Source organism: Mauremys reevesii, linkage group 11, assembly GCF_016161935.1.
Source record: "Mauremys reevesii isolate NIE-2019 linkage group 11, ASM1616193v1, whole genome shotgun sequence".
Taxonomy (NCBI): Eukaryota; Metazoa; Chordata; order Testudines; family Geoemydidae; genus Mauremys; species Mauremys reevesii.
In genome coordinates, this window is record NC_052633.1 from 41,937,603 (window position 1) to 41,953,462 (window position 15,860).

The following is a 15,860-nucleotide window of genomic DNA, read 5'->3' on the forward strand; positions in this document are numbered from 1 at the left end:
TTCTCAAAGATGGCGAGGTAATTGACTTGATCAAATCTCTTTCCCTTTTCCGGGTCTCTGCTGAATTTACTTAGAAAACTTTAGTAGAGTACAAGAAAAGTTTGTCCCTGAGAAAAATGTAAATATACACATAAGTTACCTCAGAAAAGATTACAGTGGCACAAAAGCCTTTAGAACAGATTCCCATAACAATACACTGTCTGAAATGGTACAAAGCTTCGTTTTCACTGATTTGAACTATTATGGACTTGTTTAGGGTTTCGGTTACTATATCTCAAGGATGTGAAAGGATGTGAAAAGGTGATACTGTAAATGTTTAGAGTCTTCACCATTAATGTATAACCAATATGCTTATAATCTTAACCGAAAGAAACTGAGTATGTTGAGTGTGATGGTGGTAAGTCAAGCAGGTGCTAAAATGATTTTAGTACTTCTCATCCTTATCACCAGTAGTTTGACCAAAATACCTCTTCATCGGAAACATACTGCACCTTTACATAGCTAAGAGAAATGATAATCATAACAATACATTGAAATTAGGAGCAGAATACACAGATTATTCTCTCCTGTAACAATCAGCCAACTTTATCTAGGGTTGATCTAGTTTTCTTAAAGTTGGTGTTATAATTTCCTCCTTTTCTTTCACTCACATAAATTAACCCTGCAAGAGTAACATAATCAGATAGAGGAACTGCAGGGTAAAGCACTGGTTGAAGCACTCACATGACAAATAGAGAGGGGACAGATTGAAGTATTCAACCCAGGATTAATCCAATCCGAAAGGTATCAGAACCTAATGCCATAAAATGCAATACAAGGTGGGGGAGAGAGAAAAGAAGGGGCAGTGTGCGTTCTGCTAGCTATTAAAGCTTACTAGTCCAGTCATATACTCTTACACTGCTCACATCCTGTCTTACTCATTGTGAGCATGCTTTGTCGCTCAACTTGGTTGTATCAGAACATTTTCTCGCTATTTCGCCTTCTAAGGGCTTAAGAGAGAAGACAGCCTTGCATAAATCTCAGGAAGTACAAATAACAATACATAAGAACTTTCCATGTACTTTGGGATGGATGAAATTAGGTGATATATCATTCCATCAATTTTTAAGCAAAGCTGCCTATTCATTTCTATTTACCTCAGAACTGTTGGAATGACACAGTCCATGAAGTGACTATAACTTAGGGTACTTATATGGCTCTCTTTACCATATTATATGAGCACCTGATGATTTTTTACAGTATTTATCCTCATAACACCCCTGTCAGGTAGGGAAGTATTTTTATCCCCATTTCTACAGCTGAGGAATTGAGGCACAGAGACGGGGAGTGATTACAGTTCATGCAGACATACCCAAGCTAGCTTTAATCTAGCAAGCTAACTACCAGAACAATGAAGCTGTGGTATCACAAGCTGTACAAGTCAGCCCCGAACCAGGGGTAATTACACAGGTGTTAGCCCATGTTGAAGCTCATGCTACCAAGGCTTCACTGCTCTCGTATCTGAGCTAGCTAGATTAAAGCTAGCTTGGGTATTTCTATGCAAGCTGTAATCACACCAAGTAAATGCATAGAGACATACCTTGAATGACTTGCCTACAGTCACATAGCAGCCTGTGGCAGATCAGTGAACTCAACCCATGTCTCCCAAGTCCCAGACAAATGCCCTAACCACTGGACCAACCTTCCATCATCTCCATACATGTGTGTACACTCATAATCACATTTTCCATCTCCTCCTGTGATGTGCAAATAGAGGAGAGACTTTTACATTCAGATTTTCAAATCTTATCATGCAACCTTGGTAAAACAAGTCCCAGTTAGTGGGGCAGTATTATCAGATACTGAAAGACCAAGAAACCTACAGCCAGGGCATCCTTCCATTCCAGCCCAACATGTTTACAGTATACAAACACAGCACATATGTGGGAGTGCAAATGTGATGATCTTCGAACATTTATTCTGACTACTGTTGGAATTACAGAACATATTACTGTGCCCATTTACATATCAAATGCATACATGCCACTTGTTTCTGTGTTTGTATTTAGCATATTTAAAAATAGGGGAAACCAAGTTTCAAAGACGTGACTCAAGTAATTATAACAGCAGTAGTCAGAAAGATTGGGAATAAAACTCCCATGACAGAATAAAAATAGAAGACAAGCTTTGAACCTGTGAGCCTCCCACAATGCAACCAAGTGCATTGCCAAAAGCCTCAGAAAGATACCACATGAGCAGGTGAAAATTAAAACTGCAAAACTGTTTGCATGAAAAGCAAAACAAGCACATTTTGGGCTTTTGGCCAGTTCTGCTTTCTGCCAGAAATGGTTCCATTACTACAGAGCACTGAAAAGCAGTATTTGTGGATGAAAACCAAATTTTCCCAACTGTAAATAGTGTTTTCTGCCTGGAGACAAACCATACAACACTTGCGCCTTGTAGGCCTCAAAATAAAGTTAGATCCTCGCCAATGGAGCTCCATGGAACACCTCCTCTGATTCTACTTTGCGGTTCACAGCTTCCCAATGGGATTGTCGATTATCCGCTGGACTCCAGAAGTGGAATTGGATCATATTATGCTACTACATCTTCAGCCACCAGCACAACAATCTCAGCCTCTTTATTTAATAAGTTAAACCCTTACAACTCTTCTGAGGTAAGAGAGTGCTCTTCTCTGTTATACAGATGGCGAAGAGATGGCAGAGGTGATGAGTGATTGTTCAAAGCCACATAGCCACATAGCCTTCTCTGAGCACTGAAGCTGACTCTAAGTTGGGGCCACTAGACATATATTTCATCTTAGGTCCCTGATTCCTTTGTGAGCTGGTGGCTTGTCCAGCAATGTGTTCTCAGCCAATGAGCTTAACAGCAGTGATTGCTACAGCCATGAGCTACTATTGCTATGTACTTAGTAAACTTGTAATTCTGATGATAGTTATAATGCACTACAATTGTGTCTCAGGCAACACAGTGGCTGGCAAGCAATGTTGCCAACTCTCATGATATTTGGTGTTGTCCTGATAGCTCCTGTTCCTTCTTCTCCTCCTCCTTGTGTTTCTTCCACCACAATCATAGGTTTTTCCAGTGTTGGGCACATGATATGGCCCAATCTGTAGCCCTGGCAAGATCTTCCTTGGTTCATGGCTCCCCTACGAGCCAGCAGACCGACATATTTTCCATGGTTTGTGTTTCACCATAGTCACATGTATCTGGGTTGCTACAATAGCTCCACTTCTGCATATTGACTTTTGATCTGCCAACCCTTGTTCAGAGGGGATTTAAACTTCTCCAGCTGGACCAATCCTGTTCTGCGCCTATGGGAAGGCATTCTTCAATGTCAATGTGCATTTTGATGTCCTTGTCAAGTATTTTGAGCCATGTGCATCACATTTACAGTCATGTACCCATTGATGACACAGTTGCCAATGTTCACATGGTAAATAAGCACCCCGACTTTCACAATAAGCCAAAAATCAAGCTAATCCCATTTCAAAACAAGCCAATCCCTAAGAACCCCAACACTCAATGTGACTAGATCCCCCCGGCATGCAGTCTGGGACTGTGGTGGGCCCCTGTGCACCCCTGACTCTCTTATCCCTTTGCCTCTGCTTGCTAGGAGCTGATCAAAAAAAGAAGCAACAAGCTACAAGCCAAAAAACTAGCCAACAAGATACTCACAAGACAATTAAGCCAAAAACAAGCCCAATTTCTGCATTTGTTCCATGGATTTGGCATGTCTGGTGATTTTTTTAAGTGGTTCTGTTGAGTTAGGAAGCTTTTCTGCAATTTCAAGAGGCCAACTTTCACTGTGTGGCCATGTAGCAGATGTGTGGTATCTTCACCCTGTCATAATTAAGGCAACGATTTAGTTACAGGTATTTTTAGTAAAAGTCATGGACAGGTCCTGGGCTATAAACAAAAATTCATGGCCCAGGACCTGTCCATGACTTATATTAAAAATACCTGTAATTAAATGTTGGAGGGGGGCCCACCTGGGATGTTGCTGGGGAGGGTCACCTGGGGGGCTGCTGGGGGGAGGGGCAGCCGTGGCCAGCGGCACCAGCTGCCCAGGGCTGCCAGAGCAGGGGCTGCTCCAGCCGTCCGGGGGCCGCTGCACAGGGCCCAGCCAGCTGGGAACCACTACCCGGGGCTGCTGGAGAAGTGGTTGGTGTGGCTTTCTCCCGAGCTGCTCCAGCAGTGGTTGGTGTGGCTGTCCTGGGGGCCACCTGAGCAGCTGTCCCCGGAGATCAGCCCCTGCAGAAGTCATGGAAGTCACAGAATGTCATGGAATCCGTGACTTCTGTGACCTCTGTGACGGACATGGAGCCCTAGTCAATTATTCCACTTTGCTTGAGACTGCCCTCCTGACAGCCAGTGGAGCCAGTCCAGCAAGCACATCAAGGCTGTTCATGTTTGTTGGTTTTAGACATCCTGCGATCAGTGGCAGCTGTTACTCAGCACCGGGTCCAGTTTTTTTGCATGAGCCAAACTTTCCCACATCAGACATGCCTATTCGGCCATCGAAGTGCTTGTGTGGGGGCTCTTAGTATTGCTGGGATGGTTTCCCCATTTGAATTTGCAAGCTTCCTAAGCATGTTGCTCTGGGTGCTACCTTTGCGTCTTGTCTTCTCCATGTGTGCTCTGAAGGAGAGTGTGTGGCCAGGATTACAGCAGTGGGCAAGTGATACTCCATTCCAAATTATGTTGTCTATTGGCCTCACAATTCTGAAGATGGAAGAGACTCACTTGTGTTTTGACAGGGTTAGGGCACAACTGGTTCTTGATGTAACCAACTGAGAGCCCAGACAGCACCAGGTAGTGTAGCTTCAATCTAGGCTATATCCTTGGCTTGGGCAGAAATGCATGGGTCATTGAAATAGACCAAACTTCTTGAGCTGAGATGGATCAGTTGATCATTCGTGTAGATCTTGAAGAATACTGGCAAGAGTACATTCTCCTGTGGTAGGCCATTTTTCTGTTGCTGCCATCGGCTCCGCCTCCCACTACAATATAGCCCCAGTTCCTTCAGTTATGTGAGTAAGTGAAAAGGCCCAGGTTGGGAGCAGTGGAGAGGGAAGTAGGCAGCTGCATGGCATAGGAGTTGCTTTGGGAGGCATTGTGTGATTTACAGCATCTCCTGGATCTCCCCAACACACAGATTTGTGTGATTTACTGCATCTCTTAGTAGGGGGCAGCAACACCTCATTCCTGCCTCCCCAGTTTGCACCCTATAACAGGGGATGCTAGCAGAGATTGGTCCTTGCACTCAGATAAGGCCAGGCACCAGGACTGCAGCTGGTCCCTGCACAGTGTGAGTAGGCAAATGGTTCCATCTACCTTCCTCCCATTTTATTAGCAGAGATCTTTAAGCAAGTGAACCTTTATAATTTATATGCTGTACGGAGATAACTAAAGTGACACAAGAGGTGTGTTGAAGTGCACCAATTATAGGCCAAATCCAGCTCACCTAATACATGATTCAACCCACTCACTCATTCAATGGAATGAAACTCATGAGTCAGATGAGCAGGATAAGGCCAGTAAAGCTAATGTAGTGAGAGACAGAAGAGGCACATAAATAGATTGGAAAGGGATTTTTAAACATTAGTAGTAGCCTCATCCTCTAGTCTTCACCTAGGATCTGTGGGCTCATTTCCTAGGCTACATCTACACTGCATCTGGGAGTAAGCTTCCCAACCCAGGTCCGCTGAATTGTATTAACAGGGGTTGAGCTAATGCACTAAAAATAGCTGTGTAGACATTGTGGCTCAGGCTTTCACACCTAGAGTGGTAGGGTGGGTTTGAGAGCCCAAACTGCAGTGTCTACTACCAGTTACTTTTAGTGCACTAGCATGAGTAGGGTCCTGCCAAATTCACAGTCCATTTTGGTTAATTTCACGGTCATAAGATTTTAAAAACCTTAAATTCCATGATTTCAGCTATTTAAATGTGAAATTTCCCAGTTTTGTAATTGTAGGGGTGCTGACCCAAAACGGAGTTGTGGGAGGGATTGCAAGGTTATTGTGTGTGTGGTGGGGGGGTTGTGGTACTGCTATCCTTACTTTTGCGCAGTGCTGCCTTCAGAGCAGGTCAGCTGGAGAGTGGCAGCTGCTGGCTGGGAGCCCAGCTCTGAAGGCAGCGTCACCACCAGCAGCAGCGCAGAAGGAAGGGTGGCATGTTATGGTATTGCCACCCTTCCTTCTGTGCTGCTGCTGGCGGTGGCGCTGCCTTCAGAGCTGGGCACCTAGCCAATATCTGCTCCTCTCTGACCACCCAGCTCTGAAGGCAGCGCAGAAGTAAAGGGGGCAATACCGCGGCTCACCTAAAACAACACTGTGACCCCCTGCAACTTCCTTTTGGGTCAGGACCCGCAATTTGAGAAACTCTGGTCTCCCCCGTGAAATCTGTATAGACTAGGGAAAAATCACAAAAAAGACCAGACTTCACCGGGGGAAGAGGGGGGGACCAGGAGCAGTTTTCATGGTGTGTGACGCATTTTTCATGGCCATGAATTTGGTAGGGCCCTAAGCATGAGCTCTTCCCCTACAAGTGTGTGGCCCCAGCCTGGGGGGCTCACTACCAGATGCACAGTAAACACTGCCCTAGAGGCTTACTAATGAGAAGGGCTGAGCACTCACAAGTGCATCTGCAGTTAATGGGAATTGCTGGTGCTCGACAACTCCCAGAATCAAACTCATTTCCCCACTTTATGTCCCACCCCATTTTGTCTTGTTGGATTTGTGTGCATGAGGGTTAAAAAGCAATCTCACCAATACAGTGACATGTAGAACAGGATGATCCCCTACATTTGGAGGCAACTGAACTTTCCTTAGTCAGTTTGGTCTATCTCCAATTACAACATCTGTATTTAAAGCTCGGACTTCCATGCTGTTTATCCTTCTTAAACTTGTAACCACCAATTTTAGATCAATCCTCACAGACAGCCTGAGCATGTGCATAATCCTATCATGGTGATGCCACCATGTCTGTGACTAGCACAGCAATCTCCAAAAATAGCCCCTTTAAGGATTATTTTTATTGCATGTCACATTTTCATCTTGAGCAATTTGGTAATTGTTTTTATGTTCGAGCAATTTGACATATCTGAGCTTGCGATTCAACAGGCAATTGCAATAGTTCCTGCATAAAATTAGCAAAAAAACTTGTCACCAAGAGTCCTTTAAGCTACTTCCAAAAACATTGCATTTAAAATTATATCTATCCAGTGACAAGACATTGTAAAAGAAGAACTTGTGTAATATGGAAGATGAACAGATAGCAGTGCATAGCAGAATTAAAAAATAAGTCCCCCCTTTTATTTCGAGATTTAATTATTTCCTTTTCTCTGAACAGTTATATTTAAAAGCTGTGAGAAACAAAATGAAAAAAGGGGGGTTGGGAGGGGGGAAGGTTAGAGGGGAGCAGTTATTTCTGTAGGGATAAACAATGGCCTGTATGAAGGTGACTCAGTGAAAGCCCTGCAGTAATATTTGGTTGTTCTATTCCAGTGGTTATCAACTTGTGGTCCGTGGATCCCTAGGGGTCCACACCTCCATTTGAAATTTTTTAGGGGTCTGTAAATGAAAAAAAAAGTTTGAGTACCACTATTGTATTCCAAATGTAAAGATAAGAACAAAATTAAGTGTTTTTCCTATACTGTATTTAGTGGAGTGTGGTTACTGACATCACCAGACTCAGAGCACGTGACCTCTGACAGTGAGACTGCTTCAGGCTGCATATTCTTATTCTAACAAGTAATCCTCACTCTAACACCAATCCATAGTTTTCCCACTAGGTACTGAAATAAAGCAATATTTTTCTTTGTCGCCTTATTTTTGTTTCCTCCAAATTTCTGGAAGTTCTTCAATCGAATTTACTGACCAGTCTTAGCTTTTTCAGAGGTATATTCATATAGCATCCCGGTTTACATTTAATTTAATTGGCTGTGAAGAGGTTATTAGGAAAGCAAATTGCATAAATTATTAACCAATTCAGTGTCAGATGTTACATGCAGATGGGTTAAATGGCACCACTGATTTGGAAGAAATGTGAAAACATACAGGCTTAAATATTCTGACCTGGATGCCTAAAGTTAGGCTCCCCAGCCCAGGTTTAAACAGCTGAATAAGTGACCTGATTTTTATAGGTGCTGAGCACCCAGCTCCCATTGATGTAAGCAACCAAGTTTGTAAAATGTTGGTCCCAGTGTAGAGGCATTCAGTACATCTTGAGGGCATTGAAGGAGTTAAGTGAGTATTAAAAATAAATTCCTGGATTAGGTATAAGGGCAAAATGCAATTATTGACTTTGGAATTCTGCGGAGAAATTATTTGCTTTGGGTCTAGGAGAAGACAAATTACAATTTAATTAAACTTCAAAGTACAACTTGAATGCTCTCATGAGGAAAAGAAAAAACAAAAAAGAAAAGCAACACAGTCACAATTAAGTTCTGTTCCCCTGCAGATTGTTCAGTCTTAAATCACAGCATAATACTATTAATAAATATCCTCCTAGTCTATATAAATTATATCTGAACATACGTCTTAACTATCAGCATGTCTATTTTTACACACAGACAGCCATGGTAATGCTCTTTAAATACTTGATGTAGTAAAGCACCTGCATGTGTGCATGTCACTTCTGAATGCCCCTGCGGAGTCTATTACTAAATGCAGCACGATTCGGGGCAATGATCTAACTGAAATAGCAAGTCCTGACTAATATGAACAGCTCTTCACCTTAGAATGGTGTAAATAAACTGTTAGAAGAAAACAGCTACTTAATATGAAAGACTAAGGGAAAATATAAACCTAGATATGCCACAGTGAAAAAGGGATTAGTTTCAATATTTGATATCAATGATGTTGAAACAATGTTTCAAAAAGTTGTTATAATTATGATGCACAAAGTATTACACGTGCTATTTAAGCGCTGATATTAATCCTAACTAAATCACATTGGCCCTCTGAAAAGTATTAAGCAATACTTGGAAAAGTTATTGATTTTATATTCAAATTTGCATGCCAAAACCCACTGTAATGTTTCAATTGTCTCATGCTTGGGGATGGTTTCAAACACATATATTGTATGTACACTTTGTCACTTAGCAAATGCAATCCTAGCAAAGAAAATATTTTTTCATTCAACCTTGCAAAATAAATTGTGTGTTCCCATTGTGTGATTTTAAAGTAATGAATCATGACTCATTTTTTGTTTGCATTGTTGGTCCCAGGAATATTAGAGAGACACGGTGACTTGAAGAAGAGCTCTATGTAGCATGAAAAATTGCTTCTTTCACCAACAGAAGTTGGTCCAATATAAAATATTACTTCACTCACCTTGTTTCTCTCACTTTACATTTGTGACTTAAGCATTCCAGTTATAAAACTTAAAACATTCTAACCTCCAATAGCTAAATACCCAGATCATAGTGTCCTTAATTAAATCATATGCCAACAACTCAGAAGATTTGTTTTACAAACGTATGTATAAAACAGTAAATGATATCTATAAATGTAAATCTGTTCTTTTAGATAAAAGAATATGTCCCCATTGTTAAGGTTATTACAGTTGCTGTAGTTAGACCTAACATAGCCAACTGACAACAATTATCTTAGAGTGTTAAACATATATCTTTAAGCAACTTGGAGATCCCACCACATTTTAGCTATTTATTCAAGATATAGCTATTCTTTATGTGCTTCTAGCTATGAAATCTAATTTTATTTGTTATATAAGTAATACAATACATTTACATGCAAAATACATGAAGTCCAGGTCCCGAAACACATTTTTGCTTGTCCCCATAGGGACGTACCATACACTCTAACACAAGTGTTAGGATCTGAATTGCTTTCATTGTGCTGTGCATTTCTCATTCAAAATAAACTTTATTTATAAGTTATAGACTTACTATATTTTAGGTACGTGTTAGAGAGCAGCAATGAATCAGATCACATTTTGCATGCAATTCATTTGTGCTTTTTCATCCTTTGCTAATGAAATATACCCAGTTTGCCATCATTATCCTGAGAAATTAGCTCTTTCTTTTCACTGGTTACATGGGGTTGAAGTTATATCACACTATACATATAATACTATCTACATACTAGACTGCACTTACCTTTGCTACCATCCAGAGTGCATCAGCACGATTTACAGAGCTGCAGTTCTCTTTATAAAGGAAGTCTTTACGTCTCTCCTAGACAATTTTTTTTCTTGATTTTTGTAAGACAAAGTTCCCAGTCCCCTGAAATATAAAGTCTAGTGGAGACCAGCTCCACTGAAGCACACACCTCTCTCTTCTGTCAAACAAGTAGGTGGGGACAGCTGATTTTATTTTAGCCCCACATGTAAAAGATGGAACTTGGTGCCTATTTTAGGGGCTGAAGCCTGTATAGCCTGTGCCTGAGTCAACTACTTGTTGTAGAAACCTGTTTGTAAAGGCACTATTACAGTGTGCTTTTGTCATACGTATGGATAGCGTAAACACTTGTTCAATCAATCAAGCTTTCTCCTACCTAAGTTACCATCACAGGCTAACTTCTGATTCTTGAGTTGTTTTCAATAAGACACGGGATGTGTTTGGTAGCTTTAGACTGCAAGTGCTGTTTATAAGCTCTTTGTATAGCATAACTTGAAACTCTTGGTGTTATTTTAAGACCTTAAATGCTCTAACTTTGTTTGTCCCTTTCTTTCAATCACAAACTGTAGAGAAAAGAAACATTGCTCGCCCGATAGTAGCTGCTGATTCTTTCAGGATTAATTGTATATTTCTTCAGCAATATTTTGTCAGAAAAGCCTAGACATGTATCAACTGAAGCGTGCTACTTCTGCCAGGAAGAAGCTGTGAAATCTTTGCTCTTTCCAGTGCGATTTACATGGGGCTCACCTCACATAATGAAATACTGCATATGTTTTATGCATCTTATTTTTACATAGGCCTTAGTGGCCCTCTCAGAGAATTCATTATTTTCTTGTTAATCAGAACTATATACTGTAAATTATACAGAATAGGCAAACAGAGGTTGGCAAAGTGTATCACACATAAAAGGGGAGTGGAGACAGGGGCGGCTCTAGGTATTTTGCCACCCCAAGCACGGCAGGCAGGCTGCCTTCGGCGGCTTGCCTGCGGGAGGTCCCCGGTCCCACGGATTCGGCGGCATGCCTGCGGGAGGTCGGACGAAGCTGCGGGACCAGCGGACCCTCCACAGGCATGCCGCCAAAGGCAACCTGCCTGCCACCCTCGCGGCAACGGGCAGAGCGCCCCCTGTGGCTTTCCGCCCCAGGCACACGCTTGGCGTGCTGGTGCCTGGAGCCGCCCCTGAGTGGAGAATTCTGGCTTTCTCCCATTTTTCCAAAGAACTAACTAAATTAGTTACTGCTGATTTAGAGCCACATGTTTTCATTAGAGGCCACATGAGCATCAGTTCAACTGCTGCTCACTGACAACAACAGCTGAAAATGCCCAGCTATCGATTGTTTGTAAATGTTTACCAACACTTTTTTCTCTTAGGGGGAATTTTTTTTTCAAATATGAAATATGAAGTGCAGAAAATTTACAATGGAAACTGAAGACATCAGGGAAAAAAATCCATGGCTGGCAGGAGTAAGAAAAAAAGAGTTTCATTGTTTTTTCCCCTGAGTGCATTAGGAACAAAAGAAATCCTAGCAACAGCATAAACTCATTATTAGATGGAAAAGGTAAAATTGTTCATAATGACACAGAAGTGTAGTGTTCAATCAATATTTTTGTTCTGTATTTGGAAAGAAGTAGGATGATGTACTAATTTCATGAGGATGATGAAGTACTTACAGTCTATTATTAATTAAGGAGTATGTTAGACAACTTCTATGAGGGATAAACATTTTAAAATAAGCTGCACCCAAGAGTCCTAAGAGAGTTGGTTAAGGATATCTTGGTCTCAACCATCTGTTACAGTGCACACTCACCATTCGATAACACCCTTTCATCAGAGCATGACAGACCTTGCAGAGGTCTCCAGCAACCCCTGTAAACTTTCTGCCTCTGTTCACAATTCAGCCCTCTGGCTGAGAAGTGTCTGGCTCGGGTCCCTATTAGTATAACTAACGGTCAAACTAATATTCAAAGCATTTAAACAAATCAGTTCTTCCTCTAAGCTCTGTCTTCAATCTTCTTTCTCAGCTACTCTGGACTCTTCTTCCTCAGCTTATCTCAGACTGAAACATCTGTTCTCCTACAGACTCTCAGTCAGGTCCCTTCACAGGAATCTCTCTGCTCCCTGTGGTTCCTCTGTTCAGGATGAGCTCTCTCCCTTTTATGAGGCCAATGGTTTCATTAAGTTACCACCTGATGCCTCTTAGCCCTGCTCCTCTGAGAAGCAGCTAATTATGACACAGGTGTAATGGATGTAAGAAAATGACTCGTAAAACTTTCTATCCTGTGATGGGGTCTCATTCAATCTCACCATCCTGAAAGAATTGCCAAAACTGATTTATGGCATGCTGATGTTAATTTTTAATAAATCTTGCAATATCAAGGAAATTCCAGAACACTGGAGGAGTGCCAATAATGCACCAATGGTCAAAAAGGGCAAGCAATTATAGGCCAGTTAGTCTATATTCATCCCAGGAAAAATAATGAAAAACTGATTAAATTAATAAAAAATTATAGAATAGGAATATGATTAATCACATGGTTTTATGGAAATAGGTTTTATCGAACAACCATGATTTCACTCTTTGAGATAAAGGCAATTGTGTAGATGTAATTAACTTAGATTTTTATAATGCATGTGGCTTAATACCACACAACATTCTGCTTAAAAAACAGCATTATACAATATCAATAAAGCACTCATTAAACGGATTAAGAACTGACTAAATGACAGATCTGAAAAACAGTTGTTAATGGGGACTCATTGAATGGGGGGTGTTTTCTAGTGGGGTTCTAGTGGGGATTGGTACTATTCCTATTCCTAATCAACATTTTCATTAGAGATCTGGAAGCAAATATAAATTCACTGCTAATAAAATTTGTAGAGGACACAAAGATTGGCAGAGTGATAAATAATTATGAGGACAGGGCAGTAGTATAGAGCTTAGTAAGCTGGGCCCATTCAAACAAAATACATTTTGTCATTTTACTAAGCTGGTCCAATTAAAAAAACCAAACATTTTAATTCAGCCAAATGCAAAGCTATACAGCTAAAAATAAGGAATGAAGGCCATACCCCCAGAATGGGGAACTGTGTCCTGGAAAGCAGTGACTCTGAAAAGGATTTAGGGGTTATGGTGGAAAAGTAACTGAACATGAGCTCCCAGTGCAATGCTGTGGCAAAAAGAGCCAAAGAGATGCTTGCATATATAAACAGGGAAATAATGAGTAGAAGTAAGGAGATGATTTACTACATCCAATTCTGATGTCCACATTTTAAAAAGGATGTTGAAAAATTGGAGAGGGTTTGAGAAAATTCCAGGGCTAGAGAAAATGATTTACATGAGAGACTTCAACAGCTCAATCTGTTTATCTTATTGAAAAGAAGATGGGAACTCTGGGACTTGGAGTCAAACTAAAAAACTTCCCATAATACCTCTCCTTTATCCCATCATTCATTTCACTTTTGCAATCTAGCACCATTTTGAAAGCACTCTCAGGCCACATGGAGGAAACTGGGAAAGGCTGTGATCCTCACGGTGATGAATATAAACAGACTGCTGCAAGCATATCTAAAGTCATGCAAAAGCAACAAAGAATCCTGTGGCACCTTATAGACTAACAGACGTTTTGCAGCATGAGCTTTTGTGGGTGAATACCCACTTCTTCGGATGCATCCGAAGAAGTGGGTATTCACCCACGAAAGCTCATGCTGCAAAACGTCTGTTAGTCTATAAGGTGCCACAGGATTCTTTGTTGCTTTTACAGATCCAGACTAACACGGCTACCCCTCTGATACTTAAAGTCATGCAGTGACTTCAGAACCAGAGTAATAAAAGCACCTGAGAAAGAGGAAGCTGAAACGTCTAGATCTTTTCCTGAAGCAGCTTTACCAAGGAGATTGCCATTTTGGGGCTCAGTCAACTAGCAGTGACAGTTGGGACAGGATAGTGCTGCAGACCTGGATTTCAGCACAGGGCCATGCTGAAGCACAAGGCATGTCTGCTTAATAATGAGGAGTATCACACAGGTATATGAACTTCCCATGAATCGCAAAGGACAACACCTGACTGCACACCAGCATTTAAACAAGGAGGTATCATCCAGACAGGATAATCCTGAAGAAGTAGAGGGAACACAAGTAAACAAACAGGCTGACTCTGGTACAAACAAAATAGTGTGAATAAGAGGATTTGGCAGGCATACAACAGTATTTTGAGATGGGGATGCACCCTCACCTATTTTGATGCAGGTAAACGTATCCCGTATCTCAGTAAACCCACTTCTGTGTGTTTAATAAATGTGTGTTTAATAAATGTTAAAGTGTCAGATGATTCACAACAAAAAGTTTTCTTTGTACATGCAAGGTACCTTATAGTGAAATAACTGACGTTAAATCACAACAAATTTCAAGAGTCTCTAGATTTGAAGGGTTTATCTGTGCTGAACATACAAATCTTTGTAGGCCCACTCATCACTGGAAATGAGACTGCCACATTTCCAAAGGAACTTCTGAATCGTTCCTGCAAAATTTGCAAGTGCAACTGATTTCACACAGGGGGTGCTAATTTTCATGTACAAATGTGTGTACAAATTAGCACTTGTACATTTTGTGTGTGCAATATACACTAATTAATTTCACATGAATTTGAGTTCAGGAAGATCTCAAAAAGCAAGAAAAGATGACATCTATATGAGTCTGAGAGGAAGAGATAAAGATATTGAGTAAAGTCAGCAAATTACAGATTATCATAGATCTCTGATAAGGGATAGACCACAGGCCTCAGACTAACATCATTTTTCTCAAGAAAGCTCACACCAAGCAGTAGACTGCAGCACAGTATGAAGAAACAGAACAAAGTCAGACAAACAGAAGAAGCTTTAGTGATAAATTTGTCAAATGTAGAATTTAAGCTTGGCAAGATAAAAGTACTAAAGGATACAAACAGGATTAATTTAAATATAATTCTGAGTTTACTTGCAAACATGACAACAAGCAAGTACTGACTCCATTCTGACATCAACTCTCCAAATGCTTGGCAGATTAAAATACAGACAGTTTAGAATGTATCCCTATGTACTGAACTCAAATATCCCAAATACAGATATTAAGCCTGATTCTTCTCTCACTTACACCTGTATAAATCAGGAACAACTCCACTGAAATTAAATGGTGTGAAACCAGCGTAAGTGAGATGAGAATCTGGCCCACTGACAATAAAACTACATTCACCAAATTATTTTAATCCAAAAGATTACAACATTGTAAACAAATCTGTCAGACAAAGGATCATATTCTTTATTAAAGAGCAAAATTTAGCCCTATCTCTTCCTTTCTTGCAGACCATCAGGCTATTTTGCTTACCATTTTAAGTCATTTTAAGTTTCTGAATCCGTTTGCTATTTATCCTGGTGCAAAACAAGTCCCCCTCACACAGATACAGCACACTGGTTAACAATTAACCAAGTTTGTTTCAACTAATTAACAATTCTCAGTAACATTTAAGTTGTCTGAATCAGTGTGTATTATGAGCCATTTGAAATGCAAATCACTAATGCAAAATCCTGGAAACCTGGAGACTGTCCAGAATACCTGCAAGGAAAGTAAGCATTCCTTTCCAAGCTTTTCAGGGCCAGATTTTCAAACAAGCCAGTTTTAATACATGTGCAACTGTGTACACCTCTTTTAAATAATCAAAAAACATTGTTGCACTCACAGATC

General features: G+C 40.8%; 1 protein-coding gene across 5 annotated transcripts in view; it reads right to left on the reverse strand.

Moving 5' to 3' along the window:
- The window catches only part of XIRP2 (xin actin binding repeat containing 2), a 150,034-nt gene that overhangs the window by 48,171 nt on the left and 86,003 nt on the right, over window positions 1–15,860 (reverse strand). For 2 of the 5 annotated variants that reach the window (XM_039493754.1, XM_039493752.1), the window contains exon 1: window positions 10,124–10,416. The exons of the other annotated variants lie outside the window; for them this stretch is intronic. In XM_039493754.1, coding sequence (XP_039349688.1) covers window positions 10,124–10,135 — 12 coding nt within the window. In that variant the 5' untranslated portion in view covers window positions 10,136–10,416. Of the gene's footprint in view, window positions 1–10,123; window positions 10,417–15,860 lie in introns of those variants that run through there. 5 annotated transcript variants of the gene reach the window in all.